Below are 14,200 nucleotides of genomic sequence, written 5' to 3'. Positions count from 1 at the left end.
ACCTCCTCAGAGACCTGCAGCCAGTAAGACAAGCACATGTCTCCAAGGTCCCCTGGGCTGGGCACTGAGTGACTCCGTACGCCCCCAAATCTGCTTCTCACCCAAGCCTGGTGCCTTCCCAAAGATACCAGTGCGGGGCCAGGAGACAGGCCGTCCCGTGACCCTCCTCCCAGAGCCCCTTCCCTAGGCTCCTGCTCCTGGCCGCCCAGAGCCCATCTCTCCTCCATTTCTGCGGGAGATGCTGAGACGCCCACAAGAAACTGAGTCGGGAGTAAAGGTAGCGGGTAGAACATGGTGACGTACTGCAGACGCAACACCAACGCTAGTTGGGGGAAGCGTTCTAGAAACCAAAACTGCGGTAAATGCAGAGAGAATGGGAAACCACTTCCTGGCCAGACAACCATCTTCTTTCCTTCAGCAAATATCCAACAAATATCACTGAAGGTCTCCAGCACTGGAGACATAAGATAACCCATTAATCGCAATCTTGGTGAATGTTATGAAGGAGAAGGATGCGGTGGTGCCAGGGTGCGGACGTGACATCTGAGAAGGTCAAGGAAGGCTCCCCTAAGGAAGCGACATTCAAACTGGGGCCGATGTGTATGAGGGCGTGAGGGTGGGCAAGGAAAAGTCTTATCGACATAAGGAACAGCAGGACTCAATGGAAGAAGCCAAGCTGCACACCCACTACCCGCTAGGCCTTCTGCCAGGCCATGCTCCTCGTCTCCCCCCACCCCCCCACAGTGCACACCAGGAAACAACAGCGTGCAGCCCGTATGCGACAGAAGAGGACCTGTTCTTGGTCAGAGGTGACACTCTGGGGACCCTGCCATCCCGAGTATCGCAGAGGTCAGTACTAGCATCAGTAAGGGCCAAACAGGCGAGGGGCACCATCCCTATCCCCCAGGGTCTAACAGGGGAGATGCGTAAGGGGCAAAGGGTGCCCCTGCCCCTCCTCCAAGGGACCACAGCCAAATACTGCAGGGACAGATGCAGCCGCGCTTTCTAGTACCTCTCCCAGCTCCCACCAGATTAAATCCCACCTGCTGCCACTCGGGCTCTCTTCCTCAGGCTAATCCTCTGCAGAGACAGAGGGACAGTCACCCCCTCCTGCAGCTCACCATCCACAGAGCGAGAGCAAGAATGGCCAGTCGCTCTTCACTTCCCCTTCCCTTCTGGAGGAGACGTCTACAGGGGCCGCAGGAATCAGAAGGACGCAGGCCTGGGCCGGGCAATGGATTTATATCCAGATGCTGCGTTCCTCTGCCCCGGACAGCACACCAGTGAGGTGCAAGGAGCCGATGCCCTAAGTTCAACTCCTCACAAGTCAACAGCCTTGGAACCTTAGGCAATGTACTTATCCTTAACCTCTGCGTAATCGGGTATCCTCATGTATGAAATAAAGATTATCATAATATCTATCTCAAAGGGGTGTTGGGAACGTTAAATGAGTTAATATATGTAAAGCAGCTAGAACAGTCCTAACGCCAGCCACGACCCTCATCCTGGCTATTCTCTCTCATGCTCTCCCCTCAAGGCATTTCTGCTCAGCAGAACCTTTACCAGATCAACTAGATGCCACTCAGGGAGCATGCATGCGCTCCCTGGGCGCCGTCCTGGGAGCCACCCAGGACGCGGGACAAACACCCTACACTCCTCCCTATGCCAGAGTCTGCAAAGCGACCGGGCTGCGAGTGCCAGGGAAGCATGTCACTTCCCGATTCTGAGAAACCGATGGCGGGAGACGAAGGCAGCCAGAGTGGTGACCCAGGTCTGAGGAAACAGTTTCCCAACCAAACGGGAGCCAACAACTGAAAAAAAAAAAAAAAGCTTTGCTGACACTGTCCCCTGTATTTAACAGAACAGAAGCTGCTGCCAAACACCACGAGGGGACTCTGGGCTTGGCTACCCACCGACCCCCCCCACCCCAAAGTGCACAGTGGGAGGGGGGCAGCCAGGAAGATTCCACGCCTTCGCAGCGCCTGCCTGGCACGGCGGGCGCCCCCAGCGCTGCTGGCCGCCTGGCGCAGCGTACCCACTGCCCCAGACTGACAATGGAGGCGCCAGGCAGCCCCCTCCCTGGCTGGGTCCCCGGCCCCCACCCCCACCGACGCTGCTCTCCACCTCGGGCCACAGTGAGGAGAACCCAGCGGCTGAGCGTGGCGGGGTGGCGGGAGCGCTGCTGGCAGGCGGACCGCGTGCTTGTGGTTTCTGGGAAACGCTGTAGAGATCTGCAGCATTTTTAAAATACTTGTGTTCCCACCCGCCACACACCCCCCTTCACCCCACTCCTCACCCACCCCTAGTCTGGGTGTTTGCGTATCTGGTATTTTCCAGAACCATTTCAATGTAAATAAGAGATGAGAAGGGAGCTGCGGACAGGGTGGCCAGGGGTACCAGTGGGGGGGGGGGGGCGGGCCCAGGGGCTCTGGCCAGGGCCAGAAGGGACTGGTGCAGACCACCTCAAGTCAAGGCCCTGCCCCCCCCGCCCCCACCCCCCCCCGGGCTCCAAGCGGTGCCTGCGAAAACAACAGATGACCATGACATGTGCCCACACCCAGTTCAATGTGGCCTGGGCACTGTGCCCACCACCCACGGGCTGGGTGGCCAGGGCACTCTGGGGCTGCAGTCTGTCTAGCAGCTCACGGAGAAGAGGGCAGAACGTGCCTCTGAGGACAGAGAAGGGAGACCTAGCGGAATGGAAATGACCTAGTCCACCACCCGGTGCTGCTGGTCCCATGCGCCCCACTAATCCAGGATAGGTAACCCCCCAAATGCTCCTAAAGACCTTTCACTCACGAGTTCACATGCCCTGGACACCTTCCCACTGGCCGCCTCATTGTCAAAAGAACTCAGTCTGAGTTCTACTCTGAGGCCTCCAGCCAGAGCTCTCACATGGTGAGACTCCGATGTCAGAAGTACCTGAAGCTTTGGCACCAAATGAAATAAGAGTTTTCTGTTTAAAACGAACCAGCAAAAAACAAAAACATCTCTGGGGATCATTTGGAGTAACATTAGGGAGAGAGCAATTCTAGAACACTGAGCCCGGGCAGCACCCAGCACCTCCACCACCAGAAGCCTCTGGGAAAGCCCATTGCTCAGAAGCTGGCCTGGCAGACCTGGAACAGCAGACTTTTCAGTCTCTCCTTGAAATCCTGCAATCCCCACTCCTGCGGGTACCGCCCCCCACCCCCCACCCCCGCTGCCACCACCCAACCAGGGTCCTGGAGACAAGGTTGGTGAGGGTCATATAGCTTTTGCCCAGGGGTCTAGGGCTTCCTGGCAAAGGGGCCCCTGCCCTTCTCCCAGATGTGGGCAACCCCAACCAGCCAGTCTCCTGCCAGGCCACCGATGTCCCATGTGCAGGCCTGAGCACCCAGCATCCCAGCGCTTCCTGCAGCTGGTTGTCTTTGAGGACAGGGCCACAGGGACAGAGTCTGGACAAAAGCGTCATGAGTTCCCGTTGGAAAGAAAACCTTACCAGGAGCACAGATGGGAAAGCACTAGGATGGGTTAATTAAGGAAACTGCAAAATTACCTTCCCTGGATGGCTTTGGAGCTTGGACAGAGGGAAAGGTACCAATCTTCCTAAGCGTTCACTATCTGCTGAAGTCCACAAATGTGGTTTACACAACTCTACGTAAGCAGGTGGTTTACACAGACATGACAACCTTTTTAAGGAACCTCACAGCCCTATAGTCTTTGAGTACAAACCCCACCGTCCAAAGCGACCAGAAACTGAATCACAGATCTCCGGTAAATGCCTGAGAGCTACATAGAGCCCAGGGAGGTAGACCTGACTGGGAAGGGGTGGGAGCCTTCTTTTACATCCACACCTCTCCCCTCCCACCACATCTTCGAAGCTCAGGGAAGTAGTGCTTTCTGGGTAGGGGTCCCCTGCAGGCTAGCCCCTTGGTGGTGGGGGGAGGGGGGGCAACCACATTAGCCAGGGTTCAGCCAGCTGGGCTTTTCTGAGCTTAGCAGAAACATCCTACACTCCTGCTCCCTGCGATGGGCCCACAAGGATACAAACAGAAGGGGCTGGCTCTCCTCTCTCCCAGGCTCTCTTCCTTCTCAGTGGGCCCTTGACTTTCCCACTCAGATTCATGGAAGAGGAGAAAGGAATGTTGATCCAACTGGGGTTTTAAGATCCTCATTTGTACCAACACCAGACTCAGGGAACGCTTCGCCTTTAGACAATTTAAGAGTAACTGATCCCAAACCAGATGGCCCAAAACACTTTCCCTGAGAAGCCAAGGAAAGAACTTAGCATCTTCCTCCAAAGATGCATCCCACTCGACCCCTCTTCTCCTCCATCCCCCACACTGGTCGGTCACCAAGACTACACAGTCCCTCAGTTGCTCACGTCTGATCTCTCTCTCCATCGCCCCTGCTTCTCCCCAAGCTCAGGCCTCCATTCATTCTACTAAGATGACGACAGGGCCTTTGCTGTTTTCCCCATGGCTGCCCTTGCTACACCCAGAAGCATTCTTCATGAGCGGCCAGAGAGATTTTCTAAGATCTGTTCCTATCACTCCCTGAGTGAGCTGCTTCTTGTCCTCTGGTTGAAGTTCACATTCCTTAGGCTGGCTCACAAGGGCCTTCGTGACCTGTCCCCTGCTTGCCTCCTCTGCCACTTCTCTCAATACTCATTCCCCCATGCAATGTCCCCCCAGCCTTATCCCCCAAATGCGTCATTCTCTCTCCAGCCTCAAGGTCTTGGCACGTGTCTCTTACGGCCTTCCACTTCCACCTGCCTCTCCGGCATCCATCTCCCACCTGGATGTCAGCTTTCCCGGTGATCACTCCCAAGACTGTACTTAAAGTCCCTCTTCTGTGCAGGGCTCCCTAGGGCCCCGTACTGGCCCCTGTTGGGGGGCCTCTCAAATGGCATTGTCATCTGTTACTTGACCATCTCTCCCACCAGACTATGAGTTCCTTAGGGCTGGGACTATGTGCTGTCACCACTGGATCCCAGGATCTGGCCCACAGTTGGTGCTCAACAAATGTTTATTTAATAGATAGGTGAGTGGAAGAATGGAGGGCGGAAAAGAACTGCTCCTCCCAGGCCTGCTGAGTGATTTCCATCAGGCCCCATGTCTATCCCAGTACAGTGGCTCACCCCTACTCCCAGTGGAACCTTGCTAGCAGCTACAGGGACACATGGAGGTGTGAGCCAAGCACTCCGGACACACATCATGTGAGAAGGAAACCCGAGGGGCTGTCTCTCCCTGGGGCCTTCTGAACAGGCCACGGAGAGGAGCCATGAGGCCTGGTCTCCATCTGTGTAGCAGAAAGAGAACAGATGGCCGGCCAGCTCCCTCAGAGCTCCCTGGGGACAGGCGGTGTGGACACAGTTGATGGATGACCTGACGGGCAGGGTGGCCGCCAGGAGCTGTGTCCTCGTGGGGCCAGAGTTGTCAGGGTGCCCCGCCTGGGAGCCCAGAGGAAATGGGAAGACTCTTCTTGGCATGGAAGTGAGCTTAGAACTGCTGCCAAGGAAAGGAGCCGGAGCCGGAGTGGGAGTGGGAGGAAGACGAGGAGATGGAGGATGATAACTGCAGCCACTACAGACCCACTCCAGGCCTGTCCCAGGAAGCCAGGATGCTGGGCTCACTCTGCTCCTCTCTGCTGGGGCAGGAGTCCCTGCCACCTGCCAGGCAGGGGAAGCTGGGGGCGGGGGAGCTTCCTCAGCTCTAGGCTTCTCGCTGTTCTCTCAGATGGCTCTTGGGAGACTCGTGAGGGTAGCATGCTCTGTGGAAGTCCTCTGGGCACTTCTGCCCTTGCCCCACGGGGGCCAGAGCAAGCCAGGGTCTCGGGGATACCAGCGGTAGTGTGGAATGTACCAGGGTCTCCAAAGCTAAACCATCCACTTCCCCAGGAATGGGGGGAGCAGCAGCTAGCTGGGAAGGGAGAGTAGCCTAGAAATACGAGATGCCAAGAGGATCCCTAGGCTATAAAGAGAAGACTAAACATCATCTGGGATGCCAGGCCCAGGGCCCCACAAAGGCCTGTGCTGTGGTTCAGCAGGGAGCTGGCAACAGTCCCCTAGGGGACTCATTCTTTAAGAAGAAAATTCCATCTGTTAAAAGCAATGTTAGCCTGGGAGAAAGTAGACAGGCATGGCAACATAGTATGGGCTTTGGTTCTAAGATAAAGACTACTCCCTTTACACTGTGGTTCCCTGAGCTCAGTCTAGTCTGGTGGCTAACACACAGTAGGTGCTCGCTGTGAGTTTCCGGAATAAACGAGGCCAGGTCCTTCCGCGGATCCCACAACAGCCTCCCTCCCATGCACTACCCCTTCCTGACTAGCAAAACTGCCTGACCTCCACCAGGCCCCGAGTAAAGGAAGGTCCGGAACCCAGTTCCAGGGCTTCCTGCCAGACTCTGACCCTGCAGCTCCCAGGCCCCCCAGGCCATCTGAGCATCCACTTCCCCTCCCTGAGAGAAAGCTAGGACCAGGACTCTGCCTGCTTCCTTTGCATTTCCTCCCACTTCCGACTTGGACACATCTGGTTGGTCACTTAGTGCCGAAAGAGGTCCCGGCCAGCCTGTGTACTGGTCAGGCTGCAGGCGCCAGAGCTGGGCAGTCCGAAAACCTGACAGCTGGGAGGCAGGGATGGCCAGAGGCCAGCTTGTCCTCATGTGCTGTCTCTAAGTGGAACATTCCAAACTGATAGGTAGCCACGCTATAGGTGGAGTCAAAAGACCCCTGGGCTTAGAGATCGCTGTCCCCCTGGAGACCCGTTCATACATATAATCTAAATCTCTTCTACTCCTATGTCACCCCTTCCACTGCTGTTTTGAGTGGGGTCTCACGGACAGTCAGGTCATACTATTTCTGCAGGCTTGATACCTGTTGCATCTCCAGGGTGTTTTCTTCTTCCAGGAGAGGTAGTAAAGACTCTTGGAGCCCAGGTGATCTTTATAAATCCAGGTCCAGTCACTCCCCCCAACCCCGCTTCAAACCCTACAATGGTCCCATTTCACTGGGATAAAATCTAAATTCCTATCATGACTTGCAAGGTCCTCCATGATCTGGCCCCTGCTTATCGCTGCAACATTACCTCCTGTTCAACTCCTCACTCAAGGGCAAGAGGAGGTCTGAAATCATCTTACCCAAGAGCTAGCAAAACAGCTGCACATCCCAGAAGTTCCACGACAGCCCTGATTTGAAATAATCCGTCTTTTTCTTTCAAGTCTAGTATCTAAATAACACGGAAATCCTACGTTTTACTCCAGATACCGGGCTGGACAAGTAGTCCGGACTGTCTCTCATCTGAAGTGGCACGTGTTACCCTCCACACCCCAATTTAGGGCTCAGGAAACATGGTGCCCAAACCCCGAACCCTCGCATCAAGAAGTTTGTATCACTGTGCACCAGCCCCTGCTAAGGTCGCTCCTCCCTGCGGGCCAGGTAAGTTGTCCCTCGGGCCAAGGAGTGGTGTGACTTCAACTCCCGAGTACCCCAGTCATCCGCCCAAGCACACTTCCAAATCCCTGCTCCCCCGCAGCTGCCCACGGGGACACTCACATCGGCTGGCTCCCTGCGGGGTCCCTCGCCACTCCGCAGCCAGCTCCGGCTCAGCTCACTGAGCTCCGGAATGGGTTGCACCTTGAGCCGCACACTGTCCCCGGACTGCCGGATCATCTCCACGATCTCGTCCCTGGACTTGCTCTCCACGTTGTGCCCATTAATCTCCACCAGACGATCACCCGGCACCAACCCCAGGGCCAGGTCCTTGGTGCCCGCACCGGGCTCAGCAAAGTGAACCACCCTCCGGTAGACCTGGCCCTCGGGGCCCCGATCCAGCATGGTTGTGCGGCGCAGGGAGAAGCCGAAGTCTCCAGTGGGCCGTCGCTGCAGCTCCAGCTCCCGGAGGGCAGGCAGTGGCAGGTGCACCACGGGGGGCAAGCACAGGTCAGCCGGGAACCTTTTAGTCACCAGCTCAGGCACTCGGGACCGGGGCCCTGGCCGAGGGATGCCTGCGCTGGGATGCTGCACCAGCTGTCCCTCTAGAGTCCTCGCCTCCACCTGCGGGGACGGGGCCGCAGAGTGCTCGGAAGGGGTGGAGGTTTCTGAGGCACTCTCATCCCGACTCCGCTGGGAGAAGGAGAAGCGTTTGACAATCATCTGTGAGTTCTGCTTGGCCAGGGAGCCAAACTTGGCCGCCCGCTGCAGCACAGAGCCGCGGAAGCTGCCTTCCTCACCCTTGAGGTCATCGCTGGAGCTGGCGGTGCTTAGGTGGCCCGAGTCCAGGATGACGCTGCCCCTGTTGCTGTCAGAGTCAATGTCGGTCAGGTGCAGGTCGGAGCCACTGGCCACCTTGATGGGGATGGGGTTGGAGATTTCCAGGCGGGTCTTGGACTCACGCTTGGAGGAACGGTTCAGATTGAAGAAGCCACGACGCAGGCTCATCTCCTCCAGGCTCCGCAGCTCTGCCGCCGACATCCGCTCCTTCTTCTCCTTCTTCTCCTTCTTCTCCTTCCGCCCGCCATCTTTGTCCTTGTCTTTCTTCATTAGGTTAAACATGGTGGGGTACAGCTTTTGGGGGTGGCACCCCTGGGGGATTACGGGTGCTTAGCACAGGGCCCTGGTACCCCGCCTCGCTGCTGCAAACAGAAACAGAGAGAGAGAAAGAGGTTATTCGAGAGGAGCCTCTTCCTGTGTCTCCAGTGCAGACCAGGCCAACTAATGAGCACAGCTCGTGGTCGCTGAGAGCTAGCTCCCTAAGTGCCAGGTGCTCTGTTTTATACAATACCGTCTCTGTTAAGCCAGTCGTCATAACACTGCTCCAGGAAGGTCTGTGATTACCCCCATTTCACAAATAAGGAAACTTGAGGTTCAGATAGGGTTGTAAAAGCCCAGACTCCAAAGTCTGTCATTGCCTTTAATCCCTGATAGGTGTGCACAGAGGTGGCGTCTGGGAGATGTGACCTCCTGGCAAGAGGGCGCCATCAAGCTAACCTGGTACCCGACTGAAGAATCAAACACAAAGGCCATCACCTCCCCAGAGCCAATAGCCCAGTAAAGCAGCAGACATCACATGCTATTTGGCTCTTTCCTAAGCCTGTGATCCCCATGGAAGCAGCCTTAGCCACCGCCTGACAGAAGACCTCAAAGAACCCACCCCGATTTGATGGCTACCACTTGCCGGGCACTTTATACGCATTACCTCACTCGAACCTCAGAGCATCCCTGCACGGGAGGGATCATTATCTCTACTTTACAAATGAGAAAACAGGGCTCAGAAAATTAAGTATGTTGTTAGTTGTCACACAGCCAGTGAGTGGCAGTGGTGGGATCCCATGGCAAATATTGTTTTCTCTCTAGGTCCTTGGCGCCCAAAGTGAAGTAGGGAGGGTAGGGGAAGTTCCACACTGAGCCGAGGACAGACAGCTGAGAGGTGGGGGTGAGTCTGCTGGATAAACAGGATCCTGAAAAACTCATATCCTTTTCCCCAGACCAACAACTAAATATAGCCTGGGGAAGAAAGTCGTGGCAGCCTGAGAGAGAATGCCAGCTCCAGGGCACCTGTGCCTACGATGCCAGCCTTCTGCCCCTATGCCCACCCGACTGGGGACAGGACTGAGCAAAACCTGGTGGGGGTGGAGTTGCAAGCCAGGGGACAAGTTCTAACCAGCAGCGAACAAGAAGGAGAAATAGGCCATACCGCCTAATTAGAAATTAAATGCAATTTTTTTCTCTCTCCGTGAAGGCCTCCCCCTCTGAGTTCTAGACACGGGACTGACAAGCTCACTCCTTCCAGCAAGGACCTTCTGCAAGACCTGGGGAGGCCCGTCCTGTCCGTGTACCCCACTGCCACAATCAAGCAAGGCCCTCCAGGCTCCCCCATCCCCTGGTGAGGGATCCCTAGCCCAGGTACAATGCCAAGGATGACTTCAGGCCAGGAACTCCCAAGGGTCCTGGTGCACTGGCTAATTGCTTCCTCCAACGTCCAGCACCCTGACCCATAGGTTCCTGCGAGATCAGCGTATTCTTCCTAGAGCAGTACTCTTCACAGAAATATAATTCAAGTCATATATGTAATTTAAAATGGTCCCGGGTGCCTGGGTGGCTCAGTCAGTGAAGTGTCCAACACTTGGTTTCAGTTCAGGTTATGATCTCATGGGCCCCTCATTGGGCTCTGCACTGACAGTGTGGAGCCTGTTTGGGATTCTCTCTCTCTCTCTCTCTCTCTCTCTCTCTCTCCCTCTCCCTCTCCATCTCCCTCTCTCAAAATAAATAAATAAATAAATAAAATAAAATTGTCTAGCAGCCACATTAAAAAAGGTAAAAAGAAACAGGTGAAATTAACTTTAATGATATACTTTAATGTAGCTATATTCAAAACACTGTCGTCTCAACATGTGATCTTTCTGAAAAATATTGAGGGGCGCCTGGGTGGTTCAGTCAGTTAGGTGTCCAACTTCGGCTCAGGTCATGATTTCACGGTTCATGAGTTTGTGCCCTACATCGGGCTCTGTGCTGACAGCTCAGATTCTGTGTCTGCTTCAGATTCTGTGTCTCCCTCTCTCTGTCCCTCCCATGTTCATGCTCTGTCTCTCTCTCTCTCTCTCTAAAAAATAAACATTTTTTAAAAATTTAAAAAGAAAAATATTGAGATATTTTACATTCTTTTTTCCATATTAAGTCTTCAAAATCCAGTGTGAATGTCATACTTAAAGCACATCTCACTTCAGACTAACTACATTTCAAGTATTCAACAGCTAGTGGCTATTGAACTGGGCAGCACAATTCTACAGAAATCTTTAATTGTAGAGCATATCCAAAGTGATGGGGAATCTGGCCCAGTTACTAGCTCCCTGTGGATCTAACAGGCACCGTTTCCCCCTCTGACCTGTTTCTACCTAGTAAGACAAAGCTCCTTCTGAACCTTTTGGTTCGAAATGCTCCATGCACAGTACCTGGAAATAGGAAGACAGGAAATCTAGGGCCCAAGAAGTGCAAAGCCAGGGGCAAACTTGTCCTGCGGAGTCTGGACTGATCTGGGATGGGGGAGTACCTGACAGCAGGCATCCTCTCTTATGGGCTCTATTTTGACACGGGGAGTCTCTCTCTCTCCTCCTCAACACTGATGGAGTGTGGCACAGACATACCATATACCAAGACGTGGGATCTTCGGCTGGTCACTGCCCACCTTACCCTTCACCCATCACTTCCTGCACTGTCTTAAAAGGCTGATTAAAAAAAAATTGGGGGGGGGGGTGGGGGCGCCTGTGTGGCTCAGTCGGTTAAGCATCCGACTTCGGCTCAGGTCATGGTCTCACGGTTCGTGAGTTTGAGCCCCGCGTCGGGCTCTGTGCTGACAGCTCAGAGCCTGGGGCCTGCTTCAAATTCTGTGTCTCCCTCTCTCTCTCCTTCAAAAATAAATAAAAACATTAAAAAAATTTTTTTTTAATAAAAATTAAAAAATTTAAAAAAATTCTTAATGTTTATTTATTTTTGAGAAGGAGAGAGGCAGAGTGTGAGCAGGGGAGGAACAGAGAGAGAGGGAGACACAGAATCCGAAGCAGGCTCCAGGCTCTGAGCTGTCAGCACAGAGCCCGATGTGGGGCTTGAACTCACGAACCGTGAGATCATTACCTGAGCCTTAGATCATGACCTAAGTTAGATGCTTAACCGACTGAGCCACCCAGGCACCCTTTAAAAGGATGATTTAGGGGCGCCTGGGTGGCTCAGTCGGTTGAGCGACCAACTTCGGGTCAGGTCATGATCTCACGGTTTGTGAGTTCGAGCCCGCGTCGGACTCTGTGCTGACAGCTCGGAGCCTGGAGCCTGCTTCTGATTGTGTCTCCCTCTCTCTCTGATCCTCCCCCACTCATGCTCTGTCTCTCTCTGCCTCAGAAATAAATAAACATAAATAAAATAAAATAAAATAAAATAAAATAAAATAAAATAAAATAAAATAAAAGTAAAAGGATGATTTAGAAAATGGCTCCAGGAGCGCCTGGGTGGCTCAGTCGGTTGAGCGTCTGACTTCGGCTCAGGTTATGATCTCACAGTTTATGAGTTCGAGCCCCACGTCTGGCTCTGTGCTGACAGCTTGGAGCCTGGAGCCTGCTTCAGATTCTGTGTGCGTCTCTCTCTCTCTCTCTCTCTCTGCCCCTCCTCTGCTCGCACTCTGTCTCTGTCAAAAATAAACCTTAAAAGAAGAAGAAGAAGAAGAAGAAGAAGAAGAAGAAGAAGAAGAAGAAGAAGAAAAAGGCGGCTCCAGGGGTACCTGTGTGGGAAATGAAGAAAGAAACCCACCCTGGGGACTGGAAGGACACAAATGAGTATCTTGGCCTCAGCCTCAGCCCAACCACGCAGAACCCAATGCCTACAATGCTCTCCCCTCAAGACACTCCTTTTGGTCTTCAGTTCTTACTCTGCTATCCTTCCCCAACCCTGGCTCTTTGCTGGGAGCCAGACACCTGTGTAGTACCAACAGAAAACAGGTCCCAGAATTCTAGAACCTTCGGGCTGGAAAGGTCCCTGAGAAGTAATTTAATGTAAATCCGTGTCTTGGCAAAAGCCTGCTCCTCGCTGCGATTGTGACAGGCAGGAACCACACACACCGTCACAGCAGTAGCACAGGAGACAGCGCTGGCCAGGAACGTTAGCAGACCTGGTATCTAGGCCTGGATCCGCCAACAAATCGCTAGGGGACCTTGAGCCTGTCACTTTGCTCAAGGTTGGACTGGATGATTTGGTCTCTTGTCGCTCAAAAATTCCAAATATCTAAGTCTCTTGTGGACACAGGTTGTTCATTAACCTTCTGCCAAAGTTACTCCTCTCATCCCAACCCTGGAGCCTTTGGAGACTGAGTCCACTTCAGCCCTTCCCTCATCATCCCTGTCCTGCCACTGTTAGGCACACAGCTCACAAGGTACCCCTTCCCCACTGTCATCCCTCCAAGCCTGTCTGGGGCTACCTGCAACCTCCCTGTCCGGGTCAAACCTACAGTGCAGCCGCTCCTATGCTCCTCAGAGCTCACGTCTCCAGAGACCTGGGCTCTGTCACCTTCCTGTGGACCTTGCACTTTTCACCATCTTCCACCCTCAGGTTCAAAGTCTCCAGCAGCAATGACATCAGGATCTTCCCACTCTTCACTCTGGGCTGCAGTTTCTACCCGCCTCCCCTTGGTCTCTTACCCTCTCCAGTGAAGGTAACCTTAGAGTTTGCTGACCTCCTTCTCTGTCTTTCTCCCCTCATCCTACTCCAGGAGGCCTTTCCTAATTTTAAGTGGAGGAAAGGTATATATAAAAATTAGGGTATGTGCCCATATCATCTTGACCCTACTACTAACCCGATCAAAGCAAAGTACAATCGACTGACTCAACTCGGCTGCCTTATCACTTTAAGACAGAAAGCATTTTAAGGGCAAGGACCCTTCAACTCAAATATGCATCTTGCAGTTCATCAACAGGGGAAACAGTTTACATATTCACACAATGGAATACTACTCAGCAATAAAAAGAGAAAGCAACTACTGATACAACAGGGATGAATCCCAAAAATACTATGTCAAGTGACAGTAAAAGAAGGCTTTGACATAAGAGTACATACTGGTGAGGCTCATACAGTACATAGAGATGGTCCCTGACTCACAATGGTTCGATTTACAATTTTTCAACTTTACAATATGCACATATGAAAGTGATAGGCATTCAGTAAAAATTATACTTCGAATTTTGGATTTGGGTCTTCTCCTGACCTAGCAATATGCAGTAGGATGCTCTCTTGTGATGCCAGGCAGTGGTCCTGGTCGGCCACACAATCACAAGGGTAAACAGCCGATGTGCTTATAGCCATTCTGTACCCATGCAATCATTGTGGGTTTTGTTTTTTTTTTTAAGTTTATTTATTTTGAGAGAGAAATAGTGAGCGTGCAAGCAGGGGAGGGACAGAGAGAGCGGGAGAATCCCCAGCAGGCTCTGCACTGTCAGCACAGAGCCGGATATGGGGCTCGAACCCACAAACCGTGAGATCATGACCTGAGCCAAAATCAGGAGTTGGACACTTAACTGAGCCACCCAGCCGCCCCAACCATCTTGTTTTTCACTTTCAGTACAGTGTGCAATCGTTTACATGAAATATTCAACACTTTATTATAAAATAGGCTTTGTGCTAGATGATTTTGTCCCACTGTAGGCTAATATTAATGTTCTGAGCACAATTAAGGTAGGCTAGG

The 14,200-nt window shown here is 53.2% G+C and overlaps 1 protein-coding gene across 5 annotated transcripts in view; it reads right to left on the bottom strand.

Moving 5' to 3' along the window:
• The window catches only part of MYO18A (myosin XVIIIA), a 102,040-nt gene that overhangs the window by 80,473 nt on the left and 7,367 nt on the right, over positions 1 to 14,200 (bottom strand). For all 5 annotated transcript variants that reach the window (XM_042967118.1, XM_042967121.1, XM_042967119.1 and 2 more), the window contains exon 2: positions 7,537 to 8,615. In XM_042967118.1, the coding sequence (XP_042823052.1) occupies positions 7,537 to 8,535 (999 nt within the window). In that variant the 5' untranslated portion in view covers positions 8,536 to 8,615. The remainder of the gene's footprint in view (positions 1 to 7,536; positions 8,616 to 14,200) is intronic.

The sequence above is a fragment of the Panthera tigris genome, chromosome E1 (genome assembly GCF_018350195.1).
Source record: "Panthera tigris isolate Pti1 chromosome E1, P.tigris_Pti1_mat1.1, whole genome shotgun sequence".
Classification (NCBI taxonomy): Eukaryota; Metazoa; Chordata; class Mammalia; order Carnivora; family Felidae; genus Panthera; species Panthera tigris.
Note: the sequence above shows the minus strand (reverse complement) of the source record. Positions and strands in the feature narration are given on the sequence as shown.